Here is a 24,655-nt window from a genome sequence, read left to right as displayed (position 1 = left end):
GAGAGATGTGCCAGGGTGGGAACAAGGTGTGCAACCCTGGGCCCACTCTTCAGTCCTTTCCCAAGGAGCTGGCACCCAGCAGCTTTCAGAGAAGCCTTGTTTTAATCACAGCCCTGCTTTTCCTTCCCCAGTTCAACCTCAACCTCTCCAATCAATCCTGCACGCCCCTGCACAGCTGCCTGGGAAATCACTGCTGTAAACATGCACCAGGATTCCCAGGATCTACCAGGTTGGACTGCTCTGCCCAGACCCCTCCTGGGGACAGCCTCCCCCTCCCCAGGACCTGCAGGACCTCACCTCCACGTCCGGCACGGCGAGCTGGGAGCGGAGGCCAGGGATGCCGCAGAGGGCATCGCCCGGCTGCTGGTGCTGTGGGAAGCTGTTCCCCCCATCCATGGCGGGGTGAGCTGAGGGCATCAGCCCTTGTCCTGCCTCATGGAGTCCTCAGGAGGGTGGGACAGGCTGTGGAGTGAGTGGTGGGAGCGTCTTTATCTGTGCTCTTCACCCTGCACCATGTCCTGGGCTGGGAAAGAAAGGCACGTTTAGGTTTTGTGAAAGGGGAGGTGGGGAAAAAACACACACTTGTAAGCTTAAACATAGCTGAGAGATGAGCAAACAGCCACCAGCCTGTGAAATGCTGCTGCCTCTTCAGAAGAGAGAGTGTTTTATGGGAAACAGAGCTCTCCATTACCACCACACCTGGAATTCACCCAGATCAGAACTGGAACACACCTCTCAGGAGCCCCACAGGTCCCCACGATCGCCTGGGTCGCTGCACATACAGCTGGGCTCAGCCTGAGGAATTTTTTTATCTAAGGTACAAAAACACTTTGCACTCATGAGCTAACTCATGGCAATCAGTTTCCCCAAAATCGCTTGTTTTCCTGAAAATACGCTCTGGAGGTGGGACACTGCTGAGCCAGCAGTGAACCCTCATCTCCCACCCTGTGGCACACTGAGGTCTCCCAAATTCCAACGCAGATGTTTCTGTGCACAAAGACCTTTCCCACACTAGTCAAACCACTACCCTGTTACACTTTTGAAATTAGTAGTATTCATGCTACAAATTCCTTAATTTATCAGCTTCTGATACTTTCCCTTTTACCAGCAAAAGGGGATCCAATGCAGGAGCATTGCCCTAGCAGGATTAAGCCCAAAGTAACACGCTGCCTCCAGTGCAGCTTGCCAGTCAAAATCTCCAAACTGATTAATTTTCTTCTAAATTCTCCGTAATCTCAAAGGAAACCAATTTCCAACTGGATTTAATGGATTAAAATAAAAAGGACATGGTGAAAGCAACCTATACAACCAGAGGAGCAGAGAAAAGCATCTGTGATATCTTTACTTCCTTTCTTTGTCCCTTTCCGCCTTTCCTGACCCTCCACAAAAGCCGAGTAAATCAAAGCAGCCAAAACCTTTGGATGAAGCAATCCAGCCACACACAACACCTACAGAGCACAGACCAAAGCTGTAATTTAAAACAGCCACCTTTGATCATGCAGGAGACACCGTTTGCTACAAGGAATATTTTTGAAAAGCCATTTCTGACTCCGAGGCCTTTTAAAAATAAGTGACCTTGCGGTGGACAAAATGACTGCGGCGTTTGCAATGGAAAGTGAAATTAAAGTGACTATTTCTGCCTTCCCGTGCTGCTGCAGCTGTTCCAGCAGTGCCCTCTGGGCAGGGCTCGTGTGGGGGCTGCAGGGTCCACAGGTCTGAGCCAGGACCCCCGAGCCCAAACACTGATCCCGTGGTGGAGCCACAGGTGAAGTCCTCACGCTCTGAGGACCTTTGGGGTGAAGAGCAGAGCTCAACATTCACATCCCACCTATGAAATGCTGTGTGGAGCTCCCAAAGGAATTGTTTGGGGCTTTTCTTGTTGAAGGGAAGGTCTACCTTTTCTGTTTTGTAAAGATTCCCTTCAACTCCTGCTCAGCTGTACCAAAGCACGGCTGAGGTTTGCTGATCTCAGGGTCAGCATCTCCAGCTGCTCTGGTGCCTGAGACTCTTCTTTTCACCAGACTTCAGGGGTTTTGCTGCTTTTCTTTTTTTTTTTTCCCCTATTTGCAACAGCTTTTGAGAGGAAATCAGCAGCAGTGATTCCCGTAAGTGCTGTAGCAAATATACAGCTTTACTTACACATCCAAAGGAACTTAGGAAGGGTAAAATCAATATCAGAATCCCTCCATGCCTGCTCTGCATTAGCTTGTGTTACACACCACCAGATCTCCTCACTGGTGGACTCTGCAGAGCAGAGCCTGTCTCTAAAAGCAGCACCAGTTCCACAGAAAAACTCCTGCACAACAGATCACACCCCATTGGCAAAACAAAAGCAAATTGCTTAGCAAGAAACCTGGAATGCTCTGGGCCTTGGTTTGTGGGGGGCTGTAGTGCAACTGCAAAACACACCCAAGCATGGAGAACAGGGGGGAAAAAAGAGGCACCAAGAGTTCATTCTGCAGCCAGGACCATTCCAGCCATGCCTCGATCCTGGAGGACGCTGAGGGCACTCCTTATCCCAGGAGAATGGCACCAGCACTTGCTGGACATCCCAAAATCCAACCTGTACCTGCCAATGCTTTGTGCTGCAAAATGAGCTCCTGTAACAGCAGAGACTTTGAGCTCCTGGTGGTGAATGTGGAGGCTGGCCCAGCTTTCACTCTGAGCTCATGCTCTGGTGCCAGGGGCTGCTGTCCAGATTACACACCCAAATTCCAAGAAAAATCTAAATAAAAAAAACTCATCAAATCCAGCGTCAGAGACTTGTGTGAACCCGAGGATGGCAGGACAACACCCCAGCATGAGAACAGAGAAGTGGGAACAGCCCTCGGTATGTGCCTGCCCCACCATCCTCCAGGCAGCCACATCACAGAAAACCATGAAAATCAGCAAGTTCCAAAGTGCTTCCACTTCCACATCCCATCCTGCTGCCATGGCAGTAAACACTGATAACACAGAGGCCCACACACGCGAGGGAACTGCTACAGCAAATGTTTTAAGTGTTTTTGCACCACTTCTCTTACCAAACACGCTCTGACAAAGCAGCAGCTTCCGCTGTCACGGCAAATCCCCGGAGACGAGGCTCCCGGTCCCAGCACTCAGGTTGGGAGAGGGCTGGGAGAGGAAAGCCCAGCTCAGAGCAGCACCAACAGCACACGCAGACCGTCCCCAACTTCAACCACTTCAGTCACGTTTTGGTGCAGCAGCGATCCCCCAGATCCAGAGGGAGGGCACGACCCTAAAAATCCCACCGGATATGTTCCTTCCCGGCCGAGCAGCTCAGGTTTGAAAGTGAAAGCAGCTTCGGGATGACGAAGCCCCTGCGTGATTTCATCCTATCACTGAGCTCCAAGAACAGTTTCAATATTCTGCAGTTTGCTTAAAGGTTTGCTGTCAGCGCAGACACTAAGGGGCAGCTCCAGCCTGGAATTCCTCTGGAATTCATCACGCCTAGAGGTTACAGAGCACAAATTTCAGCTTTTAACAGCTTGAGCTTTTTAGGCATTTCTCGTACCAGCGCTCCAGCAGGAAAATTCCAATTGGGAACATACAAAGAGCTGCTGTGCAATAACCAGGATGAACAGAGCTGGGGGTGAGAGCTCGGATTACTGATAACTGCGATCAGGAGAGGTGAAAACAGCCCAGTAAATGCGACCAGCACTTCCTCCTGTTGTGTTCCAGCCTTTGTTGGTGTGTTTTAAACTACCTCCGTTAAAGGAAGACAGCCAGGAACCCACAGGCATGCCCGGAGCAGCCAGAGCTAAACCTGCCGATCGTGAATTACCACGCACTGGGAACAACAAAAACACCTTTGCAATGTGATCCTGTTCCTCCTCCTGCTCAGGGATCACTTCCCCTCGCCCTGCCCACCCCCATGGAGCAGAGGGGGAGCCCCAGTGTGTCCCCACCCTGCTCTACTCACTCATGAGCCCTCAGCGTCGGCACCATCCGGAGCTGCAGCTGAAGGGAATTCGTGGGATACAGTCAGGATGTAACAGCCCCAAAGAAATGGGAACTCAACACTATGGAACTCGGAACAGCCAGTTTTACATCTCAAGCACCCGGGCACCTTCAAGTTCCTCTTTCATGCTTCTCCTCGCCGTATTTTTGGGAAGTTTAGACCAAACAAGCAGATGGGAATAAGACTCAGTCCCGTCACCAGCGCAAAGGAGAACACCAGAGCAGAAAAAACTTATTAAGGGTGATGAAAACTCTTCAGGGCATCCTAAGCCAGAACTTTGAGCCACCCTGATCTCCTGAATGCTTTGGGCTTGGAAAAGACTCCAGGGACACAGGCACTGCAGCCCTGAGCTGGGCATGGCACTGCCAGGCTCCAGGGCAAACCCTGACATCACCTGGGCACCACAAGACAATGCAGAGCTGCAGTGTGGAACAATCCATGAGACCAATTAACTGTGGGAACTAGTCTGTAATGAAAGGGGAGAAAACCAAGGATAATTCCAGAGCTTCTTGCAAGAGCTGTGGCACTGCAGGCAAAAGAACAAACCTGCCCTCCAAGGACAGCAGAGTCTCAAGAGGGAAAAGGAAAAGTTTGAGCCTTCAAGCAGTGCTCACTGCTCCTCATCTGACACTCAGACCACACAGGGGAAAAAGAAACAAATACAGCTTTTTGGAGGGAGAAGTCCCCTTTATGGGAAAATATTAACTGTCCCACACAGATAGATTCCACCTGTCCCTGCTCTTCCACCTGGGAGAACATACAGGACCATTTCTGACAGGGCAAAAATGCCTCCCCAGACACCACCTGCACTCTGCCAAGGAACTCAGCACATTCCTGTATAAATCCACCCAGGATCACCCTCACACTGCCAGCATTGACATTCCCAAGCCACAAACACATCCCTGCAAGGCAGAGCTGGGACTGAGGCAGTGGCTCAGACAGCACATACATGGAATATTCCCAAAAGCAGGGGCTTGGACACTTCCCTGCATGGGGCAGAGCCAAGCAGGGAGCACTGGGGCTGCTCCTCTTCCACAAAAAACTGCAAAGCGAAATCAGGAGCTAGGAAAATGCAGACCCCAAATTCTTTACACTTTTTCCCCAGTCTCAATCCCAAGAGACACTTGGGAGAAACCCTCTGCACCTGAGCAGGTCCAGACGTTCTGTTTCACACGCAGCCACTGATGGTGGAAAAACCACTCCAGGACATCAAAGCCAACTTCCCTACAGATCAGTGCAGCCTTAAGGCAGGCTCAGCATGCACCTGCTCCATGAGAGGCATGTGTTCACCTTGATCACACCTACACTTGTACAGAACTCAATCACGTTACTAAAAAAGGCTGAAGAGTTTTAAGTTTTAAAACTCTCTCAGGAGAGCATAAATCTCCCAATTAGGCCTGGAAGGGTTTCCTGAGGGATCTAGACTCTCACGGTGGCAAGTCACAGTGTGGTTTTCTGCTGTGCAAAGACCTCCCAACAGTGTTTGAACGAGACAGGTACAGGCTTATTTTCAGAAAATGAGGGTGTAAACATCCAACAAGCAGACCCCCATCAAGTAAAGAGCAAGTGGCAAAGAGAGCTCAGGCTTCCAAAGGTTCCAGCTGGCAGCTTATGGAGCTCTATGAAACCTTGGCAGTGCTACACAGGACACACAGCACTCCCAAACCCCACAGCAACAGTATCAGCACATCATTTCCCACTTAAATATTCCCACCACCAGCTGCTCTTGGTTCAGCGACTGCCACATGGCTCAAAACAAGCTCAAAGCTCCGATGACAGGAGGATGATGTGCAGCAGGAACAGCCCCGAAGAGGCACAGCCGACACCCTCCCACCCTCCAGACTCACCCCAGGGCCAGTGCATGGACCAGAAAACCCTCTGGGGGTTTGGATCCCGGCTTCGGGATGCCAGTGCTGAACCTGCAGGACCTGCCCTGCCCAGCCCATCTCATTTTCACTGTAAATCGAGCCTGGTGAGGGGGAGCTGCAGTTCTTACACTGGAATTTAGAGTTACTCTGAGAAGTTTTAGACCCAGCTCCAGTATTTAACGAGGCCTCTGGTACTAGCCCAGTTAATGGTCTGACAGCACTGATTCCACATTGCAGAGGCTCTGAATTGGGCCAGTATTGGCTGCACCACAGCAGGAGCTCAGTGCAAGATGAACTCATGACTTCACAGGGACAGAGTGGAAGTTTGGATCAGATATTAGGAAATCCTTCCCTGTGAGGGTGGTGAGATCCTGGCACAGGTTGCCCAGAGAAGCTGTGGCTACCCCTGGATCCCTGAAAGTGCCCAAGGCCAGGTTGGACAGAGCTAGGACAAACCTGGGATAGTGGAAGGTGTTCCTGCCCATGGCAGGGGGTGGAAGTGGATGAGCTTTGAGGTCCTTCCAACCCAAACCATTTCACAACTCTGTGATCGCTGTGCACTTTTTACAGTGCTCCATGGAAAAGCAGCTGAAGAGAGAGCCAGAAACACGAGGGCTCGCTGGCTGTGGCCACCCAGGCTGTCCCGGGGCAATTCCTTGTCCGGACCAGGCTCAGGCAGGGTTGGAGGGATCTGGGCTTTACTGAGATCAGGGTGACAGAGACTCCGCAGCCTCTCCGGCTCTCTCCGCTGCAGACACGCGCTGCCGGTGCCGGCACAGCCCCGAGCGGTCCCCGCCGAGCCCCCCGGCCCCGCTCCACACGCGGCACGGACACGCGTGGGGGATACGGCCGGCCAAAGCATGGGAGGAACGGGACCGGCGCTGCCGCCTCCACAGGCTGCTCCGGGCTTGGCCCGAGCCCCGCAGCCCCCGGGCACCCCGCGGCACCGACCGACCGCTCCCGGGACAGGCCCGCCCGGGGGCCGCGTCCCCACCGAACCCCCCAACCCGGCCCGAGCGGGCCCGCTGCCCCCGCCCACGGAGGGATCGCGACGGTGGGAAGGAGCCCGCGGGCTCCGGAGGGAGCGAGCGGGCGGCCCTCACCTGTCTCCGGGGGTCGCGGGGCGTGCCGGGGGTCCCGGGGGCTCCGGGGCTCAGGCTCCCGCCCGGCCGCCGCCGCCTGGCCCCGCTTCCGGGTCCGCCATGTTGGGGAGAGGCCACACAGAACTTCCGGGGAAAGGGGCGGTGGCGACCGGGAGAAAACCGGGAGTGGGCAGCGGGGAACGGGAGAACCGGGTCCGGGGGAACCGGGCCGGGCCGCGGAGCGGCAGGCTGGAGAGGCAGGGCTCGGGAGCCGGGCTCGGAGCAGCCAGGGCGGCCCCGTGTGGTGAATGCGCAGCGAGGCCCGCGGCGCCGGGAAGCGGCTCCGGAGACCGGGAAAGGCCCGGGGCCGAGGGAGACTCCGGACCCGCTGCTCCCCAGCCTGGCTCCTCGCCCCGTTCCGGAGCGGGTGCTGCCGCCGGAGCGACGGGCCCTGGCCCAGACCCGGCTCGGGGGCTGCCGGGGGGCTCCTGTGGGTCCCGGCACGGCACAGCCCGGCAGCCTGTCCACCGGAGCGCTCGCCTTGCGTGGATCCGTCCATCCGGTCATCCACCCATCCATCCCGGGATGGGATGGAAGCAGCAGGGAAACCGAAGTCCTGGGGCAGCTTTGCGCACACCATCAGCACCTGCCCGCAGGCCGAGCAGGGTCTGTCCAGTCCTTTTCCTCACAAAAGGAAATTCCTCATTTTTCCTGCCTGCAGCCGCTCAACCCTCGGAGGGCACAGGAGAGCTGGAAACACTTAAACCCTGAGCAGCTTCCAAGGATTCTGCCCGCTGCCATCCCATGAGTCCTGATGTAGGGATTAAATTAATCACAGGGCTGGAGAATTACCTGCTCTGGCCACCCCAGGCTCCTCACTCACTTTCCCCACACCCAGCCTTGTAATATTTTTAATTTCCCGTTGCTTGCATTGGATTTGTGCCACCTTTGCAGTCCCAGGATAGGAACAAAATCCTGAGGGGTCACACAAACGCCTCCCAGGTGGGTCTGTTTTTACACCAGCACAGTGACAGCCAGAGGGAACTGATTTATCCTGAAGAAGGGAAGTGCTGGCAGATGGGAACCACGTCAACACTGGGCCCTTGAGAATACCGGGTTCATGCCAGAGGCAAAGGGAAAACCAGGAAAGTCTGTGACAGCCATGTGGGGCTCAGTCCCTTTCTCCCCCTGCTAATGCTGCTGCTCCCAGACTTCATTCATTTGCACACACTAATTAATCGAGGCAATCCTGTAACACTTTCCAACATATCCTTCTTACAGGGTTTTTAATCCCCCCCAGCTCTTTATTTGGTGTGATACAAATACAAATAAATAAATACAGTGGGAGAACGCACATGTATCCATCTAGCACTGGAGCAGCCTCCTCCCAGAACCACCAACCCCAGATTTCCCTTACCACGATCTCCTCCTCCTCCCATCCCAGCCCCGGATCCCAATTCACACAGGAAAACCCAAGATGGGGATGAAGCAGAAGTGATGCTGGTCTGGACTGGTGGGACTGGGAGCACTGAGTCTGTCCTGTGCCTGCACTGGTGGGACATGCAGGGACATGGCTGAGCTGTGCCTGGCTGTGTTTGCCCCTGTACGGGACCACTGTCCCTGGAAAACAGCCTGGCTTCTCCAGGAACTGCCCTTCCTGGGCAGCTGGTCCCTGTGAGACACCCACTCTCAGGAAATAGGGTCAAAGATGGGAGTTTTGGGGCCCTGATCTCAAGGGCTCTGCAGCAGAGCAGCTTCACATCGGGGTGTGCCAGCTGCTGTCATCTGCTGGCAGTTCCTGTTTTTTCCCAGAGCCTGGAAATCCCCTGACTTTCCGTGGGGTGAGGGATGCAGAGCCCTGCGCCCAGCTGGCCCCGTGCCCTGGAGCTGCGGGAAGAGGCAGCCAGGGGACAGATCCTGTCCTGTGCAGTGTCCCAGCAGTGCTGGGCCAGGGATGGGACCTGGCAGGGGCCATCCGAGAGTGACAGGGTCCAACAAAACCATCCCATGTCTGGATAGAGCCTTCTGTGCCCCCTCAGCCAGGTTGTGGGACTGTGGAGGATGAAGGATAGCAGGGGCTGTGCTCCTGTAGTGCCCCATGTGCCACGAGCCTGGCAGGTCTCAGCCAGTTCCCCCAGCTTGTGACCTCCCCACTGAAGGGGATGATGCTGGTGCAAATATTTGGGAAAGCCCAAGAGCCTCTGGCTTTACCTGATGCACCCACAGCCCCAGTGAGGGACAGAGTTGGGGTGTTCAGGGGTTCCTGGCCACCACCCCGTGTGAGCACCTGGCTTGCCCTGCTCCAGTGGCCCATTCCTGGAGGGTCAGGCAGAATTTTGCCTTTGCAGGGGACTGTCCTCCTGTCAGTCTGGTGGAACAGGGACCAGGACAGGCAGTGGAATGGGCAGGGAGCAAAGTGTGGAGTGCCAGGAGCTCCTCCAGCCGATCCTGCCCTCCCACTGCTGGGAATACCTCGGGAAGGGGATGCACAGCACTTACCAGAATTTGGGGGATGGGTTCCAGCACTCTGGACTCGGTGCCAAGACTGGAGTAAATCACCCAGGGTCAGGCGCTGTTCTGACAGAAGCCATTGAGGGAGGAAGGAAAGGCGGCGCTGGCAGGAGTGGGGGGCTCAGTGGGGCAGCCCCCTCCTCTGCACCCTGTCTTCGGAGCACTTGGAGCCTCCTCCCGACCCTTCACAGGCTCAAATCCCTTGGACAAACCAGCCCTGGAGCATTGCTGTGCTCTGACCCTTTGGCATCCAGGAGGCTGTGATCCTGCTCAGGCACCCAAAAATGGGCTCGGGGCTCTCCCACCTGTGCTTTGGGATCCATGCACTGCCAGCAGCTCTCGTAGAAAGGCACAACTCGTGGATTTGTCCTGCCCTGCCTCAAAATAACTGCTCAGCTGTCGGAGCTCGGGCTCCACGTGAGATCCCAGCCGAGCCTGGCTCCATCCCTTCGCCAAAGGGCTTGACCCTCCAGCGCCGTGGGGCTGGAGGCGGCCGCAGGGGCGTCGCGGTCCCTCTGAGCTGGCACGGCACAAACGCGGCGTGCCAGCACCTGTCCCCGGTGTTCCCGGCGGCCCCGGGCACGGCACAAGCCGGAGCTGTCATACCGCAACCCCCCGGGCTGGGCAGGACACTGTGGTGTCTGGTGAAACCGGGAGGAGACCCTTTCAACACCCCTGCGGGGGCAGGAGCGTTGTGCCGACCAGCCCTTACGACCCAGCGGAGGGAAAATCCCCGCAGAAGTGTCTCTACCGCGGCCGGGGCCGTGCGGGGCGGGCGGCGCCGAGAGCACCCCGTTCCCTCGGGTCGTGCCGGTGTCTGGCCGGGCCGCTGGCCAGACAAAACAATCCCCATCATTTTGGGGATGCCCCCGCAGCTGGTTGGCTGGACTTACACGGCCGCGCTGGGCAGGAGGGAATAAGGCACAGCCGGAGCCGAGCGCAGCCCCGCGGGCTGGGGGATACCGCGAGGGGAGCGGGTTCACCCTAACCCCGGAGCTGCTGCAGCGCGGCCCGAGCGCGGCGGGCTGATGGCGAGAGCGGCGGGGCAGGGCCGGTCCCGGCAGGGCAAGGCCGGCTCCGGGCCGGGCCCCGTCTCCATGACACCCGCTGCCCTCTGCCCTTCGCCCTTCACCTCCCACCGCCCTCTCCGAGCGGTGACGGACAGCTCCCGCAGCCCATCATAGCGCTCCGCCGCCACCAGCCCCTCCCCCGTGCTGTCGGACATCTCCTACGACCTATCATATCGCCATTCCTCCTCTAACCCCGCCTTCACTGCTGATAGACAGTTCTGTTGCGCTATCACAGCGCCCCGCCGCCGGCCTGAGTGGGTGGGCGGGTTGCTCGTAACGAACCAACCGGAACCCGACGTGGTGCAGCGGCAGCCAATCAACGCTCGAGCGCTCGGGGACGGGGTCGACGTTGCGACCAATCGGGGCGCGCGCCGGGGCGGCGCGAGGCGCGGACGGGGGGGGCACGGAACGGCGGGGGCGGGCGGGGACAAGATGGCGGCAGCGGCGGCGGCGGCGCGCGCGCGGCGGGGCGGGCGGTAACGGGGCGGCGCGACCGAGACAGGGAACGGGACCGGGGCCGGGGCAGCGCCGAGGGGCAGCGGCTGAGGGGCGGCCCCCGAGCTCGAGGGGACGCGGGAGGCGGCGGCGCGGCGGGGCGGAGCGCGGCGCCGGGGCCCGGCCCGGTTCCCCGCCCGGCGGCGGGGAGGGGGGACTCGGCCGCCCGCCCCCCTCCCCCAGTTCACCCTTCGGGCCGGCGGGAGCGGCCAGAGCTGCCTGCGGGGAAGGGCCCGGCCCGGGCCGGGAAGGGCCCTGAGGTCACCGAACCCCCGCCGCGAGTCCGTCCCGTCCCGGCTCCGGCGCTGATTTTGTCGCACTAAAAGTGTCCTGTCCCTTGTCACCCCTCCCCGCCCTCCCGCCGTGTTCTCCCTGCCCCGGTGACACCTGTGGGAGGTGCGGGAGGGAGCGCCCGGGCCGGGTGGGCATCCCTGACCCTCCTCCGTGAGGGGCCCGGTACCGGGCAGAGGGTTCCCCGGAACCCCCGGGACGGTCTGGCTGTTGGGGCACCGGTTGAGGGTTCCCCTGGCCCTTCCGGGGTCGGCGGGGCCAGGGTGGGTTGTGTTGTCCTGCACCGCTGACACCCGGAGCAGAGGTGGTGACACATCATGTGCCAGGCGGAATCCCGGTGGATGAAGGATGCCCCCGGGAGCTCTCGGTAGGCACCGAAGGCCTCAAACTTTTGTAGGCGAAAACGAAGACGCGAGAATTGTTTCGGAAAACTCCTTCAAGGAAACTTGCTTCCAGCTCCCTAACGGCTGAACCCCTCTTCCCCTCCGCCCCGTGCTCCCGGGAGGGCGGCGGGAACACACCTTCCCACCCCGGCTGGGAATCATGAGCTCCTAGGGATGGAAAGTCACGAGAGGGACTGGGAGCTGCTCTGGTTCCACGGGGTGGCCTGACGGCCCGGAGATGACCTAACACTGCAGGATCAAACTGGGCCCAGTCAAGGCCAGTTGACTGGGAAGAGCCCCCGGCAGTGGGACCGGGTCAGAAGCAAAACGAGTCCCAAACTGAGTGTGTCCCGTCACAGATTTATGTTCTTTTTCAAAGACATTCTGGAGCCAGGCCGGAATCTTTTGGCATCCAACTGACCTGGAAGCAGCTCTTAGGTTTGGTTTTCTTTTTTTTTTCTTCTTTTTTTGGTTGGGTTTTTTTTTTTTTTATTCATGTTTTTACAATCTTCTGGATATTTTTTTTCCAAGAAGGAGTAAAAGGGAGTGTTGGAAACTAACAAACAGGATTAAAGCCCTGAGCGCTTAAGGAAAAAAACAGGTTAAGGAACTTAATCCAGGATGGATCTGCAGGAGCCCCAGCAGCTGGGAATGTTTGCGGAGAGCGAGCTGATGTCGGTGGGGATGGACACGTTCATCCACCGCATCGACTCCACCGAGGTCATTTACCAGCCCCGGCGCAAACGGGCCAAGCTCATCGGCAAGTACCTCATGGGAGACCTGCTGGGAGAGGGCTCCTACGGCAAAGTCAAGGAGATGCTGGACTCAGAGACCCTATGCAGGAGAGCTGTGAAGATCCTGAAGAAGAAGAAGCTGCGCCGGATCCCCAACGGGGAGGCCAACGTGAAAAAGTGAGTAAAGAGTTCTGGGAGGTGAGGGGGTGAACTTGGTCCTTGTTTTCCAGCTGAGCTCCTGTGTTGTTTTAGCTGACAGCATGGCTCTGCTGTGGAAGTGCTTCCTAATCCACAGGTATTTAGGAATCTCGTTCCTCTGAACAGCTGCCAGCGCTCTGGGTGAGGCTGGGCACAGGGAAGTGACAGGTTCCCAAGGGCTGGGACAGTCTGGAACACACCACTTCGGGGTTGTTTAATGGATAAAATAGTGTTTCCTAAACCAGTCCCTCTGTAAGGTCTCACCTTGCCCAGGTGCTGCTGGCTGGGAAAGGTGAGGGGACACAAACACACCTGGTGTCATCACCGGGTTATTGGCATACCTGCCCAGGTGTGTTCCGAAGACCCTGGCGCTCTCTGGGATGGCAATTCCTGCTCCAAGCCATGTGGAAGCTGCCTGGAACAGGATCCAATATATGGGGCACCTCATGGGCACAGGAAGTTTTGGGGTTTTTAACTTGGCTTCATTTCTAATGTGCTTGGGAGGTAACTAAAAGCTCTTCCCAGCTGATTTCCATGGCTGTAAAATGGGGCCAAGGGTTGTCAGCTCTCTGTGCCTCTGACACACCTGGTTACTCAGGGCACAAAGCCCTTGTGGAGAAGCCAGATGCAGGGCTGGATCTGTGGGGCTGGTGTGGGAACTTTCCCTCCCCAGGACCTCGCAGCAACTGCCTCCCAACCCTGCCAGGAGCTGCTTATCAGCTGTGCAGGAGCCTCTGCAGCCCAAACAGCCCAGGAGGGTTTATCTGAGCTGGGAGGGAGAACTTTGAGAGGTCGAGGAGACTCTTGTGGTGTTCAGCTGCGGGTGAGCCCTGACCTGCAGAGTCCTGTGTCTGTCCCTCAGTTTGATTTCCCAGTTTAGCTGTGGGATATTTCACATCCTGTCCCAGCACTGCTGTCAGGGAGCTTTCTCACTTTGCCTTCCAACCTTTCTTGACAGCCTTGGCTGTGGAACAGTCACATCCCAAGGCTGGGACCTCCCTGTCTCTCCTTTCCTGGCTCAGGTTCAGGATCCAGCAAACTTGGTTAATGTGTAATAAAATGTTTCTTGTTTTTCTGGTAGAGGCTGAGTGCCCCGTCCCTGCGTCCCTCCACGGGCACATCCAGAGCTGCCACTGAGGAACGTGGAGATAGTTTCCTCCTTAAGGGAGCTTTTAATGTAAATTAGATTAAAAGAGCTTGCCCACATCAGGAGAGTTCCCTGCTCTCAGAGCCATGGGAAGGCTCCAGTGTCCTGAGGTGAACTCCGTGGAAGTTTTATTAATGCCCAGAGTGGGGCTGTGAGTATCAGATGGGTCATTAAGGGAGTTAATAAGATGGGTTTTCTGTGGACATTTCTCAGCTCAGCTCCACCTGTTCCAAAACACCAAGGCAGATTTTAGGTCTTGTCTTGTACCCAGGGCTTACTTTAGTTCAAATTCCTATTTCTGTCCCCTTGTCCTTTTCTCTCTGCCTACATTATCTGTGTGTTTGAGCTGCTGCTTTAGTGGGGAATTTTAAGGCAAACTGTTGTATTTTGTGGTCCCCTGTGCCCATGGCACCCTGAGCTTATCAGAACCCTTTGGCACTTCTGCAACAGGGAGTGAAAGCTGCTCTGAGTGTGGAGTTAGGTGTCCAAACCCAGGTGTTTGAGTGGTCAGTAAGGGAGGAACAAAGTGGTGTGGGGTCTCCAGGTGGTGCTGGACAGGACAGTGACATCAGTGTTTTAATGCCAACTTGGTCAGACTGTACTGGAGTCTCATTTTGGGCAGTTGTGTTGGAGCAGCTTTGAGGAGTTTATGCCCAGAACCTGCTCCTGTGTCCAGAAGAGCAGGAAATCAGGCTGTGGGTTGGATCACACTGTCAGGTTCTACTTTCTGTCTTGGAATCTGATCACTGAAGTGGTTTCCAGTGTTTCCCACGACACAGGGAAGAGCTGCACATGAGGTTTGGGATGTTGGGCAGAGGTGATTGAGTTACTGTGGTGGGCTTGTGCCTCTGCCCCCTCACAGGGCACCTCAGTGCTGCTTCTGCTGTGCTGATAGCATGTCATCCAAGGAATTCCCTAGAAAACAGTTCCTAGACTGTGGCCCTCAGGTATTTCCATGGGCAGTAACACACAGGCAGTAATGAGAGTGCAGTGGAGGATCATACAGGTCTGAGCTGGGCCTTTGGCACCTGGACATGTTGGGCTGGAAATAGGATGTTAATGCCATCCTTGGGTCACTCCTTGCTGATATCTCAGTGCTTCACACCTGCCCCAGGCCTGGCTCCTGGTGTTCTGGAGACCCAGAAATTATGACTAAAATGTGTTTGGGACTGACATCAAATTCAATGATTTTTCTTTACCCCAAAACACTCCACTTCTGCCCTGGGAAAATGAGCCCTGAAGGGTTGTCCAAGTCCTGGGGAGGATGTTGAGGGCTTAAACTCATAAGACACAGTTTCCTTAAATTCATTGCGAGAATCTTCATTCCTCTTTAGAGCAGGTGGAGGTGGCTCTGTCAGGCAGACACTGCTGGAGCTCACCCCTGCAAAAAAGGAATTTAGTAGGATTGCCAAAAAGAGGGAGGGAAACCTGGCAGCCTGTGGCTGCAGCAGCAGAGATTTAATAACTCCGTGTGCTAATAGCCTCACACGTTAATTAAGTGTTTGGGGCTCTGTGGGATCCCAAGTGCCCTGTGCTGTACTTACCACCTCAGCGATTGCTCAGGTTGGAATTTGTGCTCCTTGGAATTCCTCAGAGGGTTCACCTGGGTCATGGGGCTGTGCTGTGACAGTTTGTTCCTGGGGTCTGCATGTCCCAGGCTGGAAGCTCCAAACAGGGACAGCTCTGCTTGGGAAGGACTTGCTGGAAGCCCCAGAGGTGTGGGCTCAGGTGGGAATGGGCTGATCCCTTCTCCCTGGATGCGTGTTCCCTACGGAGCCGCGTGTCTCAAGGACTTCCTCTGCTGAGCTGGATGTTTGCTTGGGTTGAGAGGTGAAGTGTGGGGTGCTGTAATCCATGGAAGAGCACAAGTTGTGATGGATATGGAGCTTGGCATGCCAGACATCCCTGCAGGAACAGGATGTGAATGGAGCCCTGGGACTAGGAAAGAGGAAAAGCGATACCAAGATCTTCCTGGCCCTTACATAGCCCGTGGGCTCACACAGTCCTGGAGCAGGTGCTGCACTTCCTAAGCTTTCAGGATGTTATTGAAAGAACCTCATGAACCAGAGGAAGGGAATGAATATTTTGGCTGTGTTGCTGGTTTTTGTTTAGGCAGGAGTGGCTGGGAACAAGCTGTAGGAAGAATCCTGGATCTCACAGTGGAGATGTCCAGGAAGCAACGTCTGCTTTCCAGGCTGCCTTTGGCATCTTCCAAAATGATGAGGCACATGGAGCAAGGAGGCAGCTTTGCTATTTACAGTTCTGAGCAACAACAGCTCCTGTTATTTGCCAGAGCAGGTACCTTGCAGGGGATAAGTCTTAATCCACCAGGATGAGCTTAATGGATGTGACAGAGCTCGAGTTAGATCTTTTCCCTCCTCGTCTTCCTCCAAGAGGGTTGTGCTTGGAAGCAGGCCCTGCCCTCTGGCAGTCTGTCTGGTCACACACTTGCAGTGGGTTCAGGTGGGGTTTGGGTGTTAATTTTGGAAGAAAAAATCAAATTTAGGCCCGTTCTGAGGAGGTGAGGACTTGTGTTCCCCTACTCGAGGGGTTTGCAAAGCAAAACAGGATCAGAGGTGACTGGGCTGGCTGTCCCTGCTCCTCAGGCATTCCAGAGTGAAAGAGGGGCTAAAAATAGAAGTAATCTTTCCTCTGGGAAAAGGACTGCTTGGCCTCTGCCCCAGGAGTGGGGGCACTGCCCTGGCATTTCAGATTGGTTCACAAAGTCCTCCTGGGGCAGGGGGGAAGTCATTACAGAAATATGAGATATTTATTAGTCTGTTGAAGGTGGGAGGAATTAGTGTTTGTGCTTCCGAGCTGTATTACAGGGAATGAGCTGCTGGGATCAGGATTTTGAATATGTTGCCAACATTTGGGCCTTAAAGCAGTTGTGTTTTTTGCTCCCTTCTGGCCACCCTGGTTGGAGCTCTCGGCCTTCTCCCTCCATGCTGCAGAATCTCCTCAGCCCCACATTGACACTGGCTGCAGCTCCTGTGCTAATTTAATCCACTTCAGCCCTTTGGTCATTCCTATAATTAGACCTGTCTGCCATGTCCACGGAACACTTGGGAGCTTTACTGTGGTATCCTGGGTCTCTGCTCAGCTCTCAGTGGCTTTTTCTGTATCCAGAGCTGAAAAAGGAAGAGTATCTGGCCCAAACTTTGCCAGTGAAATAATTCATAGTGCTCAGACATGTTTAAAAAATCTGTAAGGATTCTCCTTGCACTCCTGCATTGGAGAAGCCTTTCCAAGGAGCAGCTCCTGGTAGTTGCTCAGCCTTTGTGCTGGCCCCAGCTCGTTACTGGAGCTGCTAATTGTGCCCGTGAGGGGCTCTGAGCTGGCTTTGGGCAAGGGCTCTCACTTCCAAAGCTGTGCTCAGAATTCCATGTAATGCTGCTTCCCAGAGGCCGAGCTGATGAAGTGTGACCACACTGCTTAAAGCACTCGCCAAATGGCACGGGAAGGAGCTGGGAAGGAGAATTTGGGAGCTCAGCACAGCCCAGGATGGAGCAGCAGCAGAACAAAGTGAAGAGCAGGACCTGCACTGCCAGACACCGACAGAACCACCCTGACCTGACTGTCCTGCTCTGCCTGTTTCTCCATAGCTGGCATCCAGTGGGATTTTGCAGGCTGAGTTTAATGCAAAAGAGACTAAACTGTGGTTTGGGGCAGGTACAAAATCCCCAGAGACAAAGATCAGAGCAGCTGACAGGAGGTGACATATGAGGGGCTGTTCCCCTGAGCCAGGGGAAGGTGGCTTCTCACTGTTTTATTTCATTCCCCACAAACACAGGATTCAGTTCAGGTCTCTGAGCCATTCAGTCAAGTTTGGGTGAAATTTTGAAGGAAATTGAGTTGGGAATAAGCTTTTTAAACAGAACTTTCCCCTTGTCTCTTCCTGCAGGGAAATCCAGCTCCTGCGACGATTACGGCACAAAAACGTCATCCAGCTGGTAGATGTGTTGTACAACGAGGAGAAGCAGAAAATATATCCTTTTGCACAGGGCTGTTGATCAGGTTTGAACTCCCACTGTTCCCTGCTGTAGTTCTGCTTTTGGGAAGGCCCTTTTGGATGTTTCTTAGGCTTAAATTTTTGCAACTAAATTGCTATCACTGCTTTTAACCCTTCTGCCTGCCTGGGAGACAGGAACACAAATTCACACAGGCACTGATCAAGGCAATTTTATCCTCACTTTGCTGGATTTTGTGTGACTCTGCCATGCTGCGAGAATTTTGCCTGGAACCAGTGTGAAAGTTCCTGGAGCTGATCTCTTGTACCACATGTTATAAATGGCCGTTTTTATTTTTGACAGTGTTTTCTAACTGCTGTCTTATTACAGTACTCCAGAAAAGGAGTAATTTAATTGTGTGCGTTAATTAGATCAAACACTCTGCCACCAGATCATTAGGATAAAGCAGTGTGACAACTTCTGCTTGAGCTGTGGCCTTGACAGAGCGGGGGGACTGCAAGTCAATTACTGATAGAGAGAGATCCCGTTTAATTAGGGAGAAGGGAGGAGGCAGCGTGGGGAAAAGGAGCCCGAGAGAGACATCGTGTGTCGGTACCAGGTGATGACAACCCAAAACCATCACTGGGAAATGGAATCTCTCATAGGATGCTCCTTGCTGGACTTTCTGAGCCAGTGCTGGTCCACAAAGCTGGTTTTCAGTACTTTCCGCTGGCAAGGACAGGTTGACTTTGCTATTTTTATCTTTATCTGCTCCCACATTCTCACAAAGTTTGTTCCTCCCCGTGCTGGTTCTATGTGTGAGTGGCAATAACTAGCAGAATTTGTTTTCACTGGAAATGGGAGCATAAAATTTATCCATGATCTTGTTCAAACCCTTGATCAGCTCCTGGCTGGCAGTGCCTGTGCTGTGTGTCCAGCTCTGTGACAGAGCAGACCTTGAGCAGCCGCATGGGGAACAGGTTTGGGAACGGATCCAGCAGAAGAGGGACTGTCTCCCTGAGGCTGCCCTGGGGGCAGGGCCCTTAGTCATGCACAGGACTCTTGCAGGAAGCAGAGTTGGGGTTTAGGGGAGAGCTGTCAACTTCCCCATTGGTGATTAAAAAGAAAATCCTTATTTGCAGATCAAGCATTATAGGATTATAAACTGGGGCTGTGGAAGCAAGGATTCTGTTCCCACCTGAATGTTCTGTTGCTGGTGGAAGTGCACTGCAGGCTTGAGCTGTTTGTCACAGAATCACAGAATTGTTTGGGTTAAAAGAACATTAAAACTCATCCCATTCCACCCTTTGCCATGGACAGGGACCCCTTCAACTACTGCTGCAAGCCCTGTCCAGCCTGGCTTTGAACACTTCTAGGGATGGGGCAGCCACAGCTTCTCTGGGTAACCAGTGCCAAAGCCTCACCATGCTCACAGGAAAGATTTTTTTTCCTAATCTCCCATCTAAACCTGCCCTCTGGCAGTCTGAAGCCATTCTTCCTTGTTCTGTCCCTACTTGCTCTTGTAAAAAATCTCTCTCCATCTTTCCAATAGGCTCCTTTCAAGTTAAGACAGTGTTTGAGCAACTCACCTAATCAAAGCCTTCAGTGATTTTCTATGGGAAAGCTGTGGTGACTGGATTAAAAATATCAACAGCACTTAGTATTTAAGGGGCTTTTTGCTGGCCTGCTGTGACTGGGAGTGCAGAGCTGGTGGTGAATGGAGAGCTCATCCAGGCAGAAAATGAGCCCAGTTAGCAGCAGCATCCCAGGGATCCCATTACCAGTGTGTACAGCTGAGTGTGGGAGCAGAACCCCCTTGAGGAGGAGAACTAAGAGCTTGGGGCACCTGTAATAGATCTGCTCCAGCCTGGAAGTCTGTTCTCTAATCTGGTTGATCAACCTGACGTGGATCAGTGACCAGGAGGGCTGAGGAGCAGCCTGGCAGTTAATGACACCCGGCCAGGCTGTCCTTGAGCCTGTTTGCTCCCTGGGAGCTGGTCTGGATTATCTGTTGTTGCTGTTATTCTCTTGACAGTGGGAGAGTTGATGTCTTCCACAAAGTAGTTCACATATTTCTTCCAGAGTAAGAAGGGGTAAGGATGAATTTTGGGAGCTCTTTCTTTTGTTCTTGCTTTTATTGACTTATCGAGTGTCTTCGAGCTCATCATAAAATCTTTTTTTACGGTATATTTAGAGTATTTTAGGGTCTCTCTGAAGAGCAGCTTATGGGGAATAGAGCAGGAATTTAATGAGTTTTCAGTGTTTGGAGCTGCTGAATGGAACGTGCTGGAAAGGGGCAGCACGCTCTTCAGCCCAGATCCCACACAGAACACGAATCTCCCTTCAGCCTCTCCTGCCTCAGGTGACTTCCTAGGGCAGAAGAAACTTATTTTGGGCTTAGGTTAAGAAGGCACCTGCTGGGAGGAATAAGTGACCATGCTCAGGATTGCTGGGGAGCCCTGGTAGCCTCCTCTCTGTCAGGACACTCATTGGGCACAACCTCTGATGTCCCAAGGTCTGTCCTGTAGGCCCATCCTTCAGAATACTTTGCCTTCAAAAGCCCAGGGAGAGGAGGAAACAGGCAATTACAGCATCAGGCAGTCGTCTGATTCCCGTTTTTTGGCCCCAGCATTAAAGCTTACAGAGATAAAAACTGGAATATGCTGCAAGGGAACAAATGCTGCAAAGTGCCACCAGCTCTTGGCATTCTCTTGTAACTGTTTCTATCCATGTGGTTTCAAAAAGCTTCTCAGCTCTCCAGGGATCCTTTCTTCTGCTAGTGGAATAGTCCCATGGAGCTGGGGGTGAGCAGCAGCTGTTCCATAGTGCACACAGCCAGCTTCTTTGGGAGAGGGAATGAGGAATAACCAGTTTTGGGGACGGTGATGGGAGCTCACTGTCATGTCAGGTGCAGAACACCTGGGACACTGAGGGAATGTGGTACAGCTCTTCTTCCAGGGAGTTCTCAACTTTCTGTGCCCACTTCAGGGTATTTCCCTGTTTTCTGTCATGCCTGTGAGATCTCCAGCTTATTTTCTGTGGAGTTCCCATCCTGTTCCAGGTCTGGTCACGGAGCTGCAGCTGCTCATTTGGCAGAAGGATTTTCCTGGAGGTGCTTTCCTGTCCTGTGGGAACTGGAGGAACATCCCTCAGTACCAGGGAGTGCAGCCAATCCCTCTGGAATGGGGCTGCTGCCCATCTGAGGAGTGTTTAACACTGAGTACTTAACCCTGGAGCTTCCTTAACTCTGCCCTCACGTATATGGTGATGGAGTACTGTGTGTGTGGGATGCAGGAAATGCTGGACAGTGTCCCAGAAAAGAAATTTCCAGTGTTTCAGGCTCACGGGTAAGTTCTGTTCCTCTCCCCACCATGTTCTCTCGAGTGGAGAGCTCATTTTATTCTGCTCAGGCTGCGTTTGAAAGCAAGCCTGGCATTGTGGAATAACTTCATGTTTTACACCCATGCAAAACAGTGAAAACTCTTGAAGTGGCAGCAGGGATTTCCCTTAGATTCTGGGAAGGAAAACCATCCTTCTGTTGATTTTTCTGTTAATTTTTTTTTTACTTTCTGAGCTGCCTGACAGCCTTCCCTGATCCCTGTGCCATTGCTGTGCCCAGGGGTGTGAGGGGGGAATCTCCTGCCTAAATGGAGGCCAAGCCACAGTTCAGTGTCAAAAAAGAGTTTAAAGGCATTGGGATGGATTAGGGATTGGCAATCCAGCATGATCTAGTAGTTGGGGTAGTTAGCTGGAATAAGCTGGAGCCCCTTTTACTCTGCAAGAAAAGAAACCTGAGAATTCTGGGATTAGATACGAGAACATTGTCAGGATCAAATCAGGGCAGAGCAGCAAATCTGTGGCAACTACATAATTTTATGGTCATATTTTCATTTTATTTTAAGAGATTTCTGAGATTACAGACTGCGTAAGTGAAATTCAGGCGCGTTAATATTATTTCTGGGTATTATGAGATGAAACACTTGCCTGCACAACCACCAGGCTGCGTGTGGGTTACAGTGATGGCCCAGAGTCTCTGACCACAGCAAAAAGCCCTTCTCTGCTGGCTAAAAGTGTTTGATTTTTCCCCTCTGCCTCTCTCTGCAGGTACTTTTGTCAGCTTATAGATGGCTTAGAATACTTGCACAGCCAAGGGATTGTCCACAAGGATATAAAACCGGGGAACCTCCTGCTAACAACCAATGGGACACTAAAAATATCCGATTTAGGCGTAGCAGAGGTATGTGAGAAGCACAGCAAAGTCAGAATGGGAGATTCTGGATTGAGGTCACCTCTGTGGTGTCATTGATTTATTGTGCATTTAGGCTTTTGTTCTGTTGCACTTGCAGAGTGCTCTGAGTGACTCTGAATATTTACTGCAATTGGCAAAGCACTTCTTTTGGTAACAGCATGAAACCTCCACTCAGGAAGCACAGAGAAGGAAGATGTCAATCTTGGATAAGCCCAAAATTGGGGGGAAATGGGGATAAGCTATATAACCTTATCCTTTGTTTTATATGGAGGTTGTCTTAGGTAGGAGAGATGCAAGACTTGTCACTGTGGTGTGTGGCTGCTGTGGTGGCATGATCTCATTATCTGTACATGTTCAGTAGAGGAGTTTTCCCCTTCTGTTTCCCAGGGAAACTTTTCCAGCAGTCACAGTTTGTTTGCCTTGGAAGTCTGACACTGTTTGGTCTCTCCTGCTGCAGGCATTGCATCCATTTGCAGAGGACGACACGTGCAGGACGAGCCAAGGGTCGCCAGCATTCCAGCCCCCAGAAATTGCCAATGGCCTTGACACCTTTTCAGGCTTTAAAGTCGACATCTGGTCCGCGGGGGTGACGCTGTGAGTGCCCAGGAACCCCCAGGAACTTCACAATTAATGACACCCTCAGATAGCTCAGTCCTGGCTCTGCTCTGTCATCACACCTCTTGTGTAGTGGGGGAGCAGAGAGGGGGGTGCTGCTCCCTCCTGGGGGTGGGTTTATGCTCCCCAAAGTACCTGTAATTCTGCACAAGGGGATCTTTGCTCTCCATGAGTGACTCTGCAGCTGTTGCTCAGCCCCCAGAGGCACAGCCAGGGCAATAACAGAAACCACAAGTATCTTCAGTATTTATTTATAAGTTTTTACTGTCCCAGACTGTCAGGGAGATGTCCTGGTGGTTTTGACCCCTGTGAATGAAAAACTGTGATGAAGGCAGGCTAAGCTTAAAGAGGCTTTCCACATACTGCCAAATATTCCTCTTTTGGTTTCCTCTTGGCTGCTTTTGGTTTATGCAGTCGGGTAAGAACTGAGTACCTGTGTGCTGCTTCTCATCCCTCTTCTCCTTCTGCCTCCACAGATACAACATCACAACGGGTCTGTACCCTTTTGAAGGGGATAATATCTATAAATTATTTGAAAACATCGGGAAAGGCGACTACACAATTCCAGAGGATTGTGGTCCTCCACTCTCAGACTTATTGAGAGGTGAGTCTTCCCAGCTGGCTCCAAAAGGGTAACATTTATAGATGCAACAACTGCTCAGCTTGCACAGTGCCAGAGCTTCCTTCCAAGTGTCCTGTGGGGATACAGGATCCTGTTAGACAGGGAGGTTATGCTTACAGCCTTACAGGTTTCTGGCAGATCTTCAGCACTGGTATTTTCCTGAGATCCACTAACCCCTGCACAGCTCACAGCCACTACTTTATAGGGTTGGTTCTTGCATTGTTTCTTGTGCTCTGAGAAGCTTTTACATCGAAAGACAAAGCCCACAAGAGGTTGAATTCAAAATGGCATCATAGCATTGATGCAGATTTGGACAGTGAGAGCACTCAAATGCCTTATCCAGGTTTTTGTAATGTGAAACACTGAGTACTCAGGGTCTGCTGTCCCTCCTCATCAACCCCTGCTCTGGACTTATTTGTCTCAGTCCCATTTGTCTCCTTCCCCCCAAATTCAGAGCTGCAGGATACTGGACAGGTACCCAGTTTCACAGCAGGGCTGTGGCAGGACCAGGAGTGACACACTGGGAGAAAGTTGCGGTTTTGTTTGTTTTTTTTAATTCCCTTAACTTATTGAAAGAGTTTGAGGTTTAGTGCTGATCAGTCTCTACCTGTGGAAGCTGAATGCTCAGGCAGGGCAGCAGCTATGCTGTGAGCCCCTTTGACAGGAGGTGGGATGCAATTCCAGCCCATGGGAGGGCCTGACCAGCATTCCCAGTGCCTACTCAGCAGCAGAACAGCTGGGTGCAGCTGTGCTCCCCAGCCCTCAGCATGGCCTCATCCTCTCCTTTCTCTTCAGGTCTTTGTCAGGGATCAGCCCCTCAAAACAGACAAGATGTTTCACATTGTTTTTCCTGGTCCTTGTGCTTTGTGAGAATGGTCAGGGGATAGGGGGCACTGAGTCCCTCCCTCCTGGCAGCATGTCAGCTCTGTGGGACCTGGGCTCCTAGCTCAGTGTGGGAATGCATGCTTGGTGCAGGGACATGAGCTCAGTGCAGGACCCCAGCTCGGGACTCGATGTAGGGACATGAGCTCGGTGAAGGGCCCAGCTCCCAGCTCGGTACAGGGACACAGCTCCTGGCTTGGTGCAGAGCCCCGGCTCTCAGCTCGGTGCAGGGACACAGCTCTCGGCTGGGTGCAGGGACATGGGCTCGGTGCAGGGACATGGGCTCGGTGCAGGGACATGGGCTCGGTGCAGGGACATGAGCTCGGTGCAGGGACACAGCTCCTGGCTCGGTGCAGGGACATGAGCTCGGTGCAGGGACACAGCTCTCGGCTGGGTGCAGGGACATGAGCTCGGTGCAGGGACATGGGCTCGGTGCAGGGACATAGCTCGGTGCAGGGACATGGGCTCGGTGCAGGGACACAGCTCCTGGCTCGGTGCAGGGACATGAGCTCGGTGCAGGGACACAGCTCCTGGCTCAGTGCCGGCCGTGCCGGCGGCAGGTGGTGCTGTCAGTCCGAGCTCTTCCGCTGCCACCAC

The 24,655-nt window shown here is 53.8% G+C and overlaps 2 protein-coding genes across 4 annotated transcripts in view; one reads left to right on the top strand and one right to left on the bottom strand.

The window, feature by feature from the left end:
* Positions 1-7,051, bottom strand: part of SBNO2 (strawberry notch homolog 2) — a 44,348-nt gene extending 37,297 nt beyond the window's left edge. Inside the window, exons 1-2 of one of the 3 annotated variants that reach the window (XM_085040748.1) lie at positions 6,933-7,051; positions 298-518 (exon numbers count right to left, since the gene is read on the bottom strand). In XM_085040748.1, coding sequence (XP_084896874.1) covers positions 298-417 — 120 coding nt within the window. In that variant the 5' untranslated portion in view covers positions 418-518; positions 6,933-7,051. Of the gene's footprint in view, positions 1-297; positions 524-3,023; positions 3,288-6,932 lie in introns of those variants that run through there. The other 2 variants (XM_085040747.1, XM_085040749.1) reach the window with 2 other exon arrangements.
* A 3,891-nt stretch (positions 7,052-10,942) lies between these two features.
* Positions 10,943-24,655, top strand: part of STK11 (serine/threonine kinase 11) — a 32,314-nt gene continuing 18,601 nt past the window's right edge. Inside the window, exons 1-6 of the mRNA XM_085040494.1 lie at positions 10,943-12,572; positions 17,645-17,728; positions 20,948-21,037; positions 21,795-21,927; positions 22,397-22,533; positions 23,031-23,158. Of these exons, the coding sequence (XP_084896620.1) occupies positions 12,283-12,572; positions 17,645-17,728; positions 20,948-21,037; positions 21,795-21,927; positions 22,397-22,533; positions 23,031-23,158 (862 nt within the window). The 5' untranslated portion in view covers positions 10,943-12,282. The remainder of the gene's footprint in view (positions 12,573-17,644; positions 17,729-20,947; positions 21,038-21,794; positions 21,928-22,396; positions 22,534-23,030; positions 23,159-24,655) is intronic.

Source organism: Lichenostomus cassidix, chromosome 28 (assembly GCF_008360975.1).
Source record: "Lichenostomus cassidix isolate B80296 chromosome 28, HeHo_3.0, whole genome shotgun sequence".
NCBI classification, from domain to species: Eukaryota; Metazoa; Chordata; class Aves; order Passeriformes; family Meliphagidae; genus Lichenostomus; species Lichenostomus cassidix.
This window is presented reverse-complemented; position numbering and strand designations above follow the sequence as displayed.